At 39.5% G+C, this 15093-nt stretch overlaps 1 protein-coding gene across 2 annotated transcripts in view; it reads right to left on the bottom strand.

Annotated features, from left to right (window-relative positions):
• The window catches only part of LOC129194286 (plexin-A1-like), a 316667-nt gene that overhangs the window by 10106 nt on the left and 291468 nt on the right, over positions 1–15093 (bottom strand). For both annotated transcript variants that reach the window (XM_054799421.1, XM_054799428.1), the window contains exons 23-31: positions 13930–14088; positions 13325–13391; positions 7841–7987; positions 6196–6355; positions 4126–4229; positions 3951–4047; positions 1778–1968; positions 1486–1655; positions 799–1011 (exon numbers count right to left, since the gene is read on the bottom strand). In XM_054799421.1, coding sequence (XP_054655396.1) covers positions 799–1011; positions 1486–1655; positions 1778–1968; positions 3951–4047; positions 4126–4229; positions 6196–6355; positions 7841–7987; positions 13325–13391; positions 13930–14088 — 1308 coding nt within the window. The remainder of the gene's footprint in view (positions 1–798; positions 1012–1485; positions 1656–1777; positions 1969–3950; positions 4048–4125; positions 4230–6195; positions 6356–7840; positions 7988–13324; positions 13392–13929; positions 14089–15093) is intronic.

Genomic DNA, 15093 nt, shown 5'->3' with positions numbered 1-15093 from the left:
CAGCTGAGTAATATTTCAGTGCTGAATAAAAGATGAAGGGGCGAACTGGGGGAGATGTTTGCAGTGAGCGGTAAATAATGTCACAGTTGCAACAAACCCTCCAATCACCTGTGTCTTTTCCATATCTGTGGTTGATGAGGAGGATGGAAAAAAGTGAGAAATCAGAGGGAATTGTCCCTTTGCATATTGTATATTAATAAGCTGGGATGCAAGATGCTGATTTGAAGAGAAGGCAGACACCAGAAAATTGCTTTGCATTTATTTTAGCTGGGGCAGCATGGTGGCCTAGTGGTTAGCATGTTGGCCACACATATCGAGAAGATCTGGGTTTGAATCTCCGTTGGGCATCTCTGTGTGGAGTTTGCGTGCGTGGGTTTTCTCCGGGTACTCCGGTTTCCCCCCCAATTTCCCAAAACATGCATGTTAGGTTAATTGGCGACTCTAAATTGTCCATAGGTATGAATGTGAGAGTGAATGGTTGTTTGTCTATATGTGCCCTGCGATTGGCTGGGGCGTACCCCGCCCCTCTCCCGAAGTCAGCTGGGATAGGCTACAGCATCCCCGCGACCCTAATGAGAATAAGCGGCATAGAAGATAGATTTATTTTATTATTTTGTACTACAGCGTCAAGCTACCTGTTGGCACTTTTACTTTAACAATAAAATAATAAAAATACAATAATTGACTAAAAAGAAAAATGCAAAAAAAGAAATAACCTTTATTGTTATCGCCTGTGGCATATGATTTTATTTTGCATCATTTATCATCAGGTTTTCTGTATGCATCTTATGATTGTACCTCTCCACCCAGTTCTTGTAGTTGGGGATGTCTTTAGCGTAGAGGAGTTTGTTGGACGGTGAGTCTTTCCCCAGTTTGTGTTCGGACGTTGAACATGAGTCCATGAAGGTCTGGGCCACCACAGACAGACAGGCATCCGTGATGCTGTTCTTTTGGATGTCGAAGACAAACTGTGGGTTCTTGATCACATTCACCCAGAACCTGAGAGGGAGGCTACAGAAAGCCGGAGGGGGAAAAAAAAACATAAGATGTTTGGCAAACGTTTCCCAACTGCAGCCTACTTATTAATAAATTTAGGTTACGGTTTTGATTAGTGTAAGGGTGTCGGATTGAGTTAAGTTTTTAGGTTTAGCAACTATGGTTTGGTTTAAGGGTAAGTTTTGGGTTAGGGTTGGGTTAACCCCAATCAAAATCCTAACCCCCAGCACAATAATAATCCTTCATCAAAACCCGACCCCTAGCCCTAACCCTAACCCCAAAACCTAACTAAAATCCAAACCTAGCCAAAGTAATAACCCCAACCCCATCCCTAACTTTTTCTGCTCAATAACTGATATTTATTTTGTGTGTGTATTGTAGCTTAACAGTTTTGTGGGCATTTTTCATAACCCTGTGGGGATACTGGAGCAACTGGCTCAGCAGTAGCACATGCGACAAACTATACTGTATATAGAAGAAGACATTTACCAGTTGCTCTTCCATGTGTGTCGTACGTCATAGTCTGTGATGGAGTGTTTGTCTGCCTGCTCGTCCAAGAAGTCAAACATGTACTTGATGGCCAGCGGCAGAGCGCTGCCTCTGTGGGCCGTGCTGAATATGGTCTCAAACAGGTCATCCACAAACTTCTGCAGTGTGCCCTTAATAGAAGAAGAGCATACGCTACCATCAGAACCCTGGTGTGCATCAAGCCACTCAGTGTCTCACCACAAAGACAGGAAATTAACTTTGCAGAACAACACTTTGCCCCTCTGTGTCTTACTTTTGTAGCCAAGAGTCTGGTCAGATAGATCTCAGACACCATCTTGCTTCCCCGATCGCCCTCCCTCTGGTCTGAATGGTCGTGGTTCTTCACCAGATGCCACAATTTAGTTCCACTCTCCAGGTCAGGGGTGATCATGGGTGTCCGCGATCGAAGGCTGTCTGGACTACTAGCGGTTCTCAGCATGCTCTCTAGAACCACAAAATGAAGAGTCATTATGTAGCCTCAATCGATTCCATTTGTCTACATCCCATAGTGGGTTTTAAAGAGCATAGAGGACGATTCCCTGGTGGACAACTTGAACTCCACCCATAATACTGAGTAGTTTCATTTCATTTGTATCTTCTTTTTATAGTATGAAACTCACATTCGCCCTCCCTCGTTCTCCTACCACTGTGTGTGTTTCATTATTCATGGCCAGGGTGTCAAAGTTGATTAGCGCTAAAGCAAGGAGATGAGTATCTGCAACTGTTCTGTTTGGAGAGATAGCCAGGAAGACGGAAATGGAGAGGCAAGCTACACAGAGGGGAGATCAGATGCAGATGATTCTGCTGATCCTTTATCTGGAGAAGAAGGCATGGGAAGATAAAAACAGGATTTTTGGAGACGAGAGAGAAAGGTGTGTATGAGGGGTAGGAGTGAGGCTAAAAACGTGTTTATTGTTTTCCCTCATGACCATCATTTATCGGATGTTTCTGTCACACACAACCAGACCAGAAGTAACACACCCTCATAATCACCTTTAAATAAAAACCCTCTGCTAAGGAGAATATCTTGTTTTTTGCTGTTTTTTTAGCTGGATGATGCTAAAACTGATGATGCACGGGCCAAGCAGGAACCTATTAAATTGCATTGCAGATCAAGGAATACTATTGTTTTATTTATTTTTGTTATTTATATTAACAGTCCATAATACCGACATTTTACTTAATATCCTTAAAGAGTGGTTAACGGCTGATAAACTGATAAACTATTTATATTATCTTTTATAAACTATTTATATTATATTTTTTATTATTTTTATTGTATTTTTTATTCTATAATTATAGCTTCATGTATACTACTGTGTTATGTTAGCATACTGTACTATGTAAGCATCTGGTATTTTTATGGCTATGGCTATGCCCGCAAGGTGGCCTAGTGGTTAGCATGTTGGCCACAATCTCCGTTGGGCATCTCTGTGTGGATTTTGCATGTTTTCCCAGTGCGTGAGTTTTCTCCGGTTTGCTCCCACATTCCAAAAGCATTGCTGTTAGGTTAATTGTCTACTCTAAATTGTCCAGGTATGAATGGCTGTTTGTCTGTATGTGCCCTGCGATTGACTGGCGACCAGTCCGGGGTGTATCCCGCCTCCTGACCAAAGTCAGCTGGGACCTAGTGAGGATAAGCGGCATAGAAGATGGATGGATGGATTCAAGGACTCTGGATTCAAGTAATACCTTTTTAAAACTTATACTGCACAATGCTGTCATTGTCCTTAGTATCAGGGTACAAGTTTTTTTTTTTTTATTATTATATAGGTTTTTGTACAATATATAAATTGCTGTTTTTTAATTTTTTTATTTATTTAACCCCTTTTTTTACAATTTAATTTTACAAATGTTATTTTATGACTTTAATTTTATTTTCAAACTTACAGCTTCATGTACTGTAGACCTTATACTTCTACTTTCCACAAAATAGTGAGCCTAACGAGTTTTCATTACTTGTGGTTAGTTAGGTGGTGAATTTGAGCACGTACGAGATCAGTTTTCACCAGATACTCATCTCTCCCTTTATCTGTCTTTTAAATTGAGTGAATTTTGAAGTTGAATTTTCCTAGATTTTTGTGCGCCACCTCCGTCTATCACTGTCTGCCTCGCTTGGCTTCTTTTCTTTGTCAGCTGAAGTGCAAAGTCTTCTTTTATGCCTCTCATTTACAGACTGCTTGGAAATAGCCATTAAACAGCCTTGGCCTGAGGCGATGGCGCTGGATAAAAAGGATTGCCATTGACTGAGAGTGAGAAAGAGAGAGAAAGAGAGAGAGCGAGAGAGAGAAAGAGAAACAGAGAGAGAGAGAGAGAGAGAAAGAAGAATGGAAGCTATGATTGCTGCCATCATAAACAGAGACAGCCAACAGAGAGATGGGCCAGAGTGAGAGATGGGGATCAAGGTGATAAGAAGGCGAGTATACCGTATCTACTGAGGCTCTTGGTGAAGGTGGATGAATTGGAGATGTTATAGGCAGAGTTCTGCTTTGGCACCAGGGCGATCACTGAGCCATCTGTAACCTGCACATTAAATGAAAGCCCCAAAAGCATCATGACACTGCATCCTCAGTGCAAACCTGTCTTTATGTATTTGCGTACCTGATAGTGAGCCAATGTGTTGAGTCTTTTCCAGTCGTTGTCTATCTTCGTTGTGACATCTTCGTCCTGCAGAATGATTCGGGCCATTCTACCTTGACGCCATTCTTCAGGGGGAGGGCATTTAGAGTTTAGAAAACGGAAGAAAATATAGACTTGTTGAATAAACCAGTAATTATCTAATGGCACAGTGAGTGAGTGCATTTTTTACTCTGTTCCCTGTTTACTTTCTCACTGTAGAAAGTATCCTTTGTAAGATATGTTCTTTATTTTCCTCAAACTGTTGAGCCTCCCCTGAAGTCTTGCCAAAACCCCCTGAATGCTTCTGAGGGTGCATTTGAAGGACCAAATGCTCTTTCAAATACAACTTCCAAATTATGATATTTTGATCCTGGTAAAATATGTGATGGGCCGCATGGTGGCCTAGTGGTTAGCATGGTGGCCACACAGTCAGGAGTTTGAATCACCGTTGTGCATCTCTCTGTGGAGTTTGCATATTTGCATGTTCTCCCCGTGGGTTTTCTCCGGGAACTCCAGTTTCCTCTCACCTTCCAAAAACATGCATGTTAGGTTAATTGGTGACTCTAAATTGTCCATAGGTATGAATGAGAGTGTGAATGTTTGTTTGTCTATATGTGCCTTGCGATTGGCTGGCGACCAGTCCGGGGTGTACCCTGTCTTTTGCCCGAAATCAGCTGGGATAGGCTCCAGCATACCCGCGACCCTAATGAGGATAAGCGGCAGAGAATGGATGGATGGATAAAATATGTGACCCGAGTAGCAATGAGTCAGATACTCGTTTTAGACGAGTGTCCGTTATGGATAATCCATTTTTGCAGAGTACGAGCATCAAACCAGTATAGCTCATCATTATCCGTAATCGTAATGAAGAAAAATCATTTGGTAACCACTTATGTATTCACTCTTCATGCTCTGTGATTGGCCAGTCACACTACAGCCAGAGAGAGGAGCCTCCACTCTTTCACACACAGACACAATACAGACAGTGACACTCTGCTTGCTTGGCTCAACTCCAGCTCACATTCTCTATTTTGCTCTATTTCGGTTTGTATGATGTTTAAAGTTAGTTGGTAGACTTGTTTCGTTACATACGTGGTGCATTTGACAAGACAGAGTCGGCTGATGTCGCGTTGGTCACTGCTTCCACTCTGAACGTTTTTTTTCCTCGGTTTTCCTCAGCTCAGCTCGTATCTAAAGTTACTTGGTAAACTTTGTTTTGGTACGTATGCGCTGCATTTGACAAGACAGAGCTGTAAACAGCTTGTGTTGTGTCGCTTACCGCCGGTGTTTTTTTTGTCTATATTCTGTCTGCTTGCTTCTAATTTGGCTGGTGATATAAAGTCATTTGGACAACGTTGCTCGTAGTACTGAACGCGGTGCTTTTGAGAAAACTAAAGTGAACAAGGCTGACAAAGATTATTTCCCCGTTTGCCATCAGTGGATGTTGGCATGAATCACCAACTTCACGCAGATCATTTAAAAATAATAAAATAATAAAGTCTTACAGATCACTTACACACATACACAGTAAACAAATAGTTGAATAATAAACAATAAATATAGCAACAATCCATGTCAATTTCAGACTTAAAATAATATACTGATTTAAGCCTCACCCATTTCCAGTCAAACCACGTCTAGTTCCTGTTTATGCTCCGCCCACTCTGAGTATAGATTCAGATACAGATTATTTAGATGGGTGAACAGATACAGATACAGATAGTGGTGTATTCGCTCATCCCTAGACTTGAGGTATGCCAACATGCAGCTTCCTAAATTTGAAAAATCTCCAAAAGGCTGGGCGGTTGACAACGCTTTCGCAAGTTCCTTTAATGGTGTCACTTATCAAGAACACGTAGCTTGGGTCCTTTAGAGGGTGGAGACCCTGAATTGGGACACAGATATAAAGTTGGTCCCCTCTATGAAGCTATAACGGTTTCCACTGTTCTGGAAAGACTTTCTATATGATTTTGAAGTGTGTCCGTGCTAATGTTTGTGAGGTAAGCATCTCTGAGGTCGGGTGTTGGTGAGTAAACTGAGCCCGTGCCTTACCTAGGTCCATGTCAGAAGCCTTGGGCCTGAGTGAGTAGGGGCTGCCCTTGTAGACAGCATCTAGTAGTTTCTCTTTGACCTGAGTGACGGTGTCACAGTTTAGACACTTCACAGTCACCTCCATGGCGTTCTCGTTCTCGGGGTTCACGCAGTGCAATGTCTGACAGAGGAAACATAGGATACATTTTAGTGATGTGTTGGTCGCCAACGAAACGGTTCTTTCACGTGAACGATTGGATTTGTTTTGTCTTGATTTATTTTCAAGTTACACATGATCTGTGAACTAAATGTTTGTGATGACTTCCGTGTCTCTGAACTGACATGAGGGGGGAGGGCCGGAGAGAATGGTCAAAAGGTTAGAATATGAGTGACTGCAGGAAACGTGGTAAAATTTGGATTCAGTTAAATTACATACATAATACAAAGGCAGAGTGTAGCGTATGCAAAGTTTAAATGTCATATCGAGCAGGCTCTACAAATAACTCGGGGTGCACCGATTACAAATTTCCAATTACCCATCTTTAAAAAGCCTGACCTGCCAGTACGAAATGCTACAGACGTTAGATGGTTTCAAAGAATATCGAACAATGAAGTATGATGGACGGCATAAAGAAAAAAATAGTACAAACTGTCATGCAGAGAAAGCTGAACTTTTTTGGCCACATCCGCTGAATGCCAGACCATAGACTAGTCATATCAGCGGTCTTTGGCATCATTGAAAGTAACAACAAACGTGGCAGACACAAGAGAGAATGGCTAGATGACATCAAAGAATGGTGCCAGAAGAGCGTGTGGCAAACCAAGACCATTGCCATGGAAGGAGATAAGTGGAGGACATTTGTGGACACCTCTATCGACACCCACAGATATTAAACCAGGTCAAGCCAAGTCACACTCACTTCATACACCTTCAAAGTTCATTGAACATTGAACAATACCCTTGAAACAATACAAACTTGTTCTTTTAACTGAACATGAGGTAGTTCTCGCAAACCTAAATGAAAAGTTTAGAAAATTGCTAGTAAAAACTGCTAAATTATATCAGCTCCTTTAGTCTTTAAAAACAAAACAAACAGGTTACACTCCAGACCTGACCAGCCTCTGCCCAAAAATAATGTGTGACTGAAAAAGGCTGGCCGTCCCATGCAATGATCGCCATCATTTTCTTTGTCGTAGCATTGATCTGAAATTGCTCATAAGCGCTAACAGCGGGCCGCTGTCTGGCTCTTTGCACCGGCTAGCTTTGGCTTTAGCCTTAGCTTGATTACTAGCTGTCAGTCTGGCAGAGCAAAAGAGACAATGGCTGACTGTCAGACCTTTGCTGAGGTAGATCAGATCAGTGGATAAAATCGGTTTCATATGTAAGGATCGGCCGATCACAGATCGCCCAAAATTAAGGAAATCGGCATACTTACAATAACCTGCCTTATTAATCATCTTATTTTGATACATTAATTGATACCTATACTTCACTGCAAAACAAACAGGAGGAATGTTGACAAAAGTCCATAAGACACTCAAAACATTACATTAGTAAACTAATTGCCCATTGAGTAATCAATGGTTCCCACGTTTGTACTGTTTCTGTTGAGCAATGGTGGTGCTTGAAGGCCCAAAAGCAGAAGGGCACATTAAGTTTACTGACCAGCGTTTTGTAGTCAATCTGCTGCCTGATGAGCTTGTCCTCGCTCAGAGAATAGCGAGCCTCTCCTGTGATGGCGTCTATTGGTCCTTTCTCCATCTGCTGCTTGATTGCACAGTGGAGCATGAAAAGAGGCTCGCCGGCACACTCCTGGTCAAGGGGAGGACATAGGTAGAGAGTGAGAGCTTTAATAGCAGAACGCTAAAGCAGAAATAACACACTTGTTAATGGATGCAACCTTCAAGTAAAAGTACATACAGTCAGAGAAAAAAAACAGACAACTTATGAATTGTTTGGCCTTTAACTTCCGGATTGATTGATTGATTGATTGATTGATTGATTGACTCAAGAAATATCACCGTTCAACTCATATCACCCTCAATGGTAGAGCATATATCACATTTTCTACAAGTTTACATTGAGCACAACATTCTACCAGTCCTCCCTTCCTACCCACCATCCATCAATCCTATTTCTATTTCACGCTACCTATTGAAGCTGTATTAGCATGACATTGGTCACAAAGACAACAGTACCGGTTGGGATTGACATCACAGTCACATTTGTTAGTTTAATGTGGCTTTGAATGTGCGACTGCTCTGTCAGAATTTGTTTGCGCTTCAATAGAAGCAGGTGTAATGTTACGGCATAATCACAGTTTGCTTCATTTAGTACAGTAAGGGGATGAAGTTCAAACCATAGAATTGCTTATCTTTAACGATTTTTCAGATTAAACATTAAAAAACTGCAAACTGCTAGCTGGTAATTACCTAAGAAATATAACGTAAAAACATTAAATAATTATGAAATAATTAGGGATGCACTGATCAGGGTTTTATGTTGCTGATTCCGATAAAGATCATCCATGAGTGAGATCGGCCGATACCATTACCGGTCACACACTGTAGATTAACTCTACATTTTTCAATTCATTTATGATGAGTGCAATTGACCAGGGCCGGCGTTAAGACAATTCCAAGGTACCCTGGCAAATAGGTAATTATTAAAAAATAAACTTTATAGTTTTTTTGTTGTTATTTTTGTTAAATGATTTTTGTACTATTTGACACAAACCTGCATTTTATTTGATGCATGTTTTGGAGTAATATGACTACATGGGAAATAAGTTGCTCAATCATTTTTTTTTTAGTTCAGATAACAAAAATAACAGAATAAAATAATAGAAATATAGAAATCTGTCCTGCTTAACTTAAAACAGAATAAACTGAATAAAGTGTCTGGGTTGCAGGGGTCTCAACTTTCATCACTACTACAGCTGTCAGCTACTTGTGTTTTATTCATGACTGGCAACATTTAAATTGTACACTACTTTATTTACCAAGCAGATCTCCACTCAATCAGTGTGGCAATCGTCTTTATGCTATGTTTATGTCTTTATGCTATGCTTTATGTGGTCATTTGTCATTATATAAAGGAATAAAGTCTGAATTGAACAGTTATAGTAAAAAAAACTACTAAGAGTTGAAGCAAATATTCTTTGACCCTTTGTGAGCTACTCAAAATCACTTAGCGAGCTAGGAGACCCTGTCATAGTATCACCATCATAAGACTGGACACACTATGTGTTTGTGTTCATTAAACAACGACAGACAAACAACAATAGGTTTGATAAGGGACTGATTAAACATGGTGGCATCGATTGGCATAGCCTGTGTCAAGTCGTCAAACTGAAACCATTGAGGTTTTACTGACTAGTGTTGATTCTTGCGGCAGTACGGGGACAAAGTGCATCCCTTGTTGGCTCAATAGAGTGTTGGCAACCCTACGTGACACAGCACAAATATAGGGTTTGCCGCCGCACGCCGATCGTTTTTTTTGATAGGCTTTGAAAGGCATCACGTGTGTTTTCCGGCCAATACAAATCGGTGGCTGATCGATCAGAGCATCTCTACAAATAATATATAGTAGACAAGTGCAACAGTAACAATTTGAGGAGTTTGAATTACAGTGGAACCTTGGTTTTTGTACACCCCAGTTTTCGACGAAAGTTTTTGCTAAAAATATGTCTATATATTGTCTGTACATTTCATTGCTCCTTTGGATCAGATTATTCATAAAAACCAAGGTTCCACTGCTTTATTTTATTTTATTTTTAGTAATTGAAAGCTCCTTATTTTGCTGAAGTGCAGCATTAATAATAGTTTCAGCTTGTAGCCCTGTTCCCCATCTCTACTAAACAATGGCAGCACACTGCTTTCAACTTATCCACTTGTCTTTGTCCATTTTTTTCTTTTACTGGGAAGTGAGTGTTCCCAAACAGGAGACTTTAGCAATGGAAGAGGGTTTTCAAGCTCTGGCTTCTTCTTGGCACTATTACTAACCAAAGGATGGGCTGCACTGTATGTAGGCAGACAGTTACACTTACTGTCCTTCACTTAATGTATACCGTGTGCGAACATCACTCCCTCACTCTATCATGTATCCAAAAAGTAATTAATTAATAAATGAATGATGTTTCATTGTTGACTGCGGCCTATTATTAGTCCAAAAATGCATATTTAAGCAGATGCTACGTGTATTCTTGGTCAAAATCAGGGGTCACCAACACAGTGCCCACGGGCACCAGGTAGCCCCCCACGACCAGATGAGGCACCCGCAGGCCTGCTTTTCATTCAGGGTTTCAGTTAATAATGTGAGAACACTAGAAAGAAATGTATTCTGAAATATAAAATGTGAGTTGTGGATACCAGCATTTTATGAATGTTTTGGTAAAACAAGCATATTTGATTTGTTTGGGTTGAAATAAGCTCTGAAAATAAATGTTACAAAAATGAGTAGCTCGTGGCCATTTTCATTTTCTAAAAGTATACATTTTTAATTTTAAACTTGTATTGGTACATGTTTGTATATTTATTCGGTATACCTTTTGAGTTTAGTGTTGTTTGTAAGATGATATCGTGAGTCAGACTGTTATTGAGTAATGACCTCTTGCAATTTCCAATGGTTTGACAAGCTCATTGTGAGTTTTTTCATAGCCCACGATTGACTCCTGTCAAATAAAGAGCTGCCTGGTCCTCAGAGACTCATGCACGCCACAATATGCCATTTTATGATGTGGACATGTGTGGCTTATAGTCTGGTGCGGTTTACAGTATCGGCCAAAAGTTTGGACACACCTTCTCATTCAATGCATTTTCTTTATTTTCCTAACTGTTTAAATTGTAGATTCTCAACTATGAACTTATGTACTTAACAAAAAAAATTTTAATAACTCTAAATATGTCTTCTATTTTAGACATATACACTCAACAAAAATATAAACACAACACTTTTGTTTTTGCTCCCATTTTTTATGAGATGAACCCAAAGAGCTGAAACTTTTTCCACATACACAATATCACCATTTCTCTCAAATGTTGTTCACAAATCTGTCTAAATCTGTGATAGTGAGCACTTCTCCTTTGCTGAGATAATCCACGCTGTCCGCCATCTGCCCTGAACATCTGTTTGTGCAGAAATTCTTATGTTATGCAAACCGATTGTTTCAGCAGCTGCCCCGAGTGGCTGGTCTCAGACAATCTTGGAGGTGAACATGCTGGATGTGGAGGTCCTGGGCTGGTGTGGTTACACGTGGTCTGCGGTTGTGAGGCTGGTTGAATGTACTGCCAAATTCTCTTTGGAGACGGCTTATGGTAGAGAAATGAACATTCAATACACGAGCAACAGCTCTGGTTGACATTCCTGCTGTCAGCATGCCAATTGCACACTCCCTCAAATCTTGCGACACCTGTGGCATTGTGCTGTGTGATAAAACTGCACATTTCTAAGTGGCCTTTTATTGTGGGCAGTCTAAGGCACACATATGCACTAATCTTGGTGTCTAATCAGCATCTTGATATGGCACACCTGTGAGGTGGGATGGATTATCTCAGCAAAGGAGAAGTGCTCACTATCACAGATTTAGACAGATTTGGAATGTTACTCTACTATGTTTATGATCATGTTTTTTTTTATATTTTCCCACCATATTTGGTGGACTTTGAAGATTTTGAAGTGCCAAAGAGGTGAGTTTGGGAAGATCTTGGAACAGATTAGGCTATTTACATGTATTTTACGCTTCGTATAACATAAAAACCCTATAACGTAAACGTTCTCGGAACGGTTTATTTACGTTGTAGGGGCGTCTACTGTATATATTTTTGATAGTGCTGCAAAGCCTTGTTCCCTCAATGAGCTTCATGAGGTAATCACCTGAAATGGTTTTCACTTCACAAGTGTGCCTTGTCAGGTTTACTTTCTTGCCTTGTTATTGGGGTTAGGACCATCAGTTGTGTTGTGTGTGTCCAAACTTTTGGCCTGTACTGTATATATGTACAAATCTGTTTTTTTCCCCTCTAAATTTAGTAAGTGTGTCTTATACACCGAAATTTAATATAACCTATAATTCTATACAATGTAATCTATCAATCTAATATATTGGGTAACCTGAGTGTAGAGGTGACTTTAGGCTTATTTCATGTCTAGAGGGTCTAATAATGGTAAAACTCGTATTTAGAAAACCATAAAAGGGTTTTCTATGCTCCAATTATTCAACATATTCCATTTATTAATATTGAATCCTACTTTGTGCAAATTTACTTATCTCAGTTGTGTCTGGAACCAATTAACCGTGATAAACGAGGGATTACTATACATGTACTGTTACACTTTTAGTGTAAACACTTCTAGCTTAGGGTACATTAAGAAATCAGGGGTTGGTAGAGACCCATTTGATTTAATGTTAATTGCTAGTTTTACCAAGACATTTGGGGCCATCTCCCTTTAACATCCACCTTAAAACTCCTCCCTCTCTTCTTCTGTTAGCATCTGGGCCCATTATGGGTGCAGCTGTTAACGAGACGGAGCACATATCATGTTTTCAGGAATTTCCTTCCATGCTGTTGTGCCAATAAATCAGTAGCAATAAGTCATGGATATGCTGTAGTGACAGTGATATAGATGTTAAGAACATTAAAACGCACTTTAGGAGTGTATAGACCACAAAACCTTTGGAATATAAGAATCTTCCATAATTTAATGCCTGTTTATGTTTTGCTGACTATGCATCAAAGGGAATTTTTGCACTGCAATTTGATTATGATTACAAACACACATTAGACATATTCCATCCTCAACTAAATTACAGAGTTTAAAACACATTTAATGTGGGCTCTGAAGAAGCATGAAATGACACATTAGACGTAAAATTATGAGGGTGTAAAGATGATGAGGAACTGTTAACCGCAGGAGTGAACGTAAATGGAGGACAGGGTGTTTCAATTAAATTTAAGGCTCATTTTAGTTGTGTTATAGAATACAAAGAACATTTAAAGGCATATTGACTAAAAACGTAATCATTCGTGCTGCAGAAAGCAATACATTAGTTGCTTGAAATGGAAACAAAATATGCACAGTAACATTCATGTAAATCCAAAAGTTATCCAATTACATAAGAAAATGTCTTACATAAAATGTTGCTGGTCTTACCTTGAGGAACTTATACAAGAGGAATGTAAACCAGTTGGTCAGCATTTTCTCAGCAACCGACTCCGTTCTGTAATAAGGACAATTAAAATAAATCAGCCAAAAAGTCATATGAGCAATACATCATCATTTACATAACAAGAAATACATGGATGTAGACGACTACGATGTATGCCACTGGGCATCCTCCAGTTGTTTGTGATGCTGCATATGTATACTGTATGTACCATAAATGTCATTTGAATGATGTTAAATGTATTGAAAAAGACATAACTTCATCAAAAGTGAAGGAACAAATACGATTTTTGGCTCATGTTGCGATCTCAAGTACTGTTTTAAACACACACAATTTTGAACAACATTTGTGACCTGTGCTCTGCACACATAAATAAATCCCAGCGGATTCAGCTTTCTGCATGACTATTATATTTCAATATTATATAAATATGCTCTCCCATCTTGGCTCTGATACTACCTCTGAAGGCTAACAATTCGGGATCTTCATCCACCTCTTACAATGTCACTGCCATTTATACAGAACAGCGACTCGGAGGGGAAAAAAGGCAGAACAATTACTGTAGGCTCTTGTCTATTCGTTCATTCCTCACCTCCTGAGAAGCAGCTTCGGATGGTTTTTACTCTCCAAATTTCTGTCGATCAGGTCAGACAGAAGCTGTTTCAGGACTCCTGTGGCGTACTCCATCTCCCCCTGCAGGGCTGTCATGATCAGAGATGCCACGTTGCCTCGGTCCCGCATTGAAAACGACCTGGAAGGACATTTCAAGTGTTGACTGTTAAGTTGACATTATTTAACAAATACTTTTTTTGTACCATGTCCAATATCATTTTTTTAAGGATTTTGGGTCACAGTAATACATTTAAATATTAATCGCGGTTTTTCAAACATTAATAAATGATCAGTTTCGTGGTTGACTACAGCCTATTATAAAAAAAATAGTAACAAATAGCAAAAAATATGAATATTTAAGCAAATTGTACTTGTACTAATTGTAGTTTTTGCCAAAATTAAGTAATTTCAAGCATAAAAATGGATAAATGCACTAAAATACAAATACAGTATAAGCCATTTTGGCCACCATCTTGTGAATGTAGTCTTTGACATTGGTCATTAGGTGTCAGTAATTGTTTCGGTGAGACCACCACTGAAGCACTAGACTTGAACAACCGAGTTTAATTGCAGGTTTAAATTATCTCACAACAGGCACAATAATAATAACAATTATAATATTTATCATAATAATAACACAGGTTACAATTGCAGCCATAGCCCACAACAAGCTAAAACGCAACTCTGAACCTCTGATGTCACTTCCTGTCCGCCATCGATTCTGCTCCCCTAAACTATTATATTAGGTATTACGGATGTAAAGGTGACTATGTGGGTGTTATTTCATATCTAGATTGCTCTAACAATGTTAAAAAACATATTGAGAAGATCGTAAACATGTTTTCTATGCCATAACTACAAAAATATTCAATTTATGACGAAGGAATCTTGGAAATTCACTTATTGCTGTCGAGTCTGGAACCAATTAACGATAAACTGTACAAAAGCAAATGAGGACTAGTTATGTGAGCGCAGCAGAAGAATACGTAGCTGTGCGTCGCTACAGGGAGGACAACATCACTTTTGTTTGTTTAGTTTAGTTTTTTCCCTTCTTTCTCGGCATTACCATAAATACGTCCCTAAAGAGAAAAATCTTGGAATAAAATTCTGAGTTTAATTCTGAATGGACATTCATTTGCTTTCA

This window comes from Dunckerocampus dactyliophorus, chromosome 1, assembly GCF_027744805.1.
Source record: "Dunckerocampus dactyliophorus isolate RoL2022-P2 chromosome 1, RoL_Ddac_1.1, whole genome shotgun sequence".
In the NCBI taxonomy this organism is placed as follows: domain Eukaryota; kingdom Metazoa; phylum Chordata; class Actinopteri; order Syngnathiformes; family Syngnathidae; genus Dunckerocampus; species Dunckerocampus dactyliophorus.
This window is presented reverse-complemented; position numbering and strand designations above follow the sequence as displayed.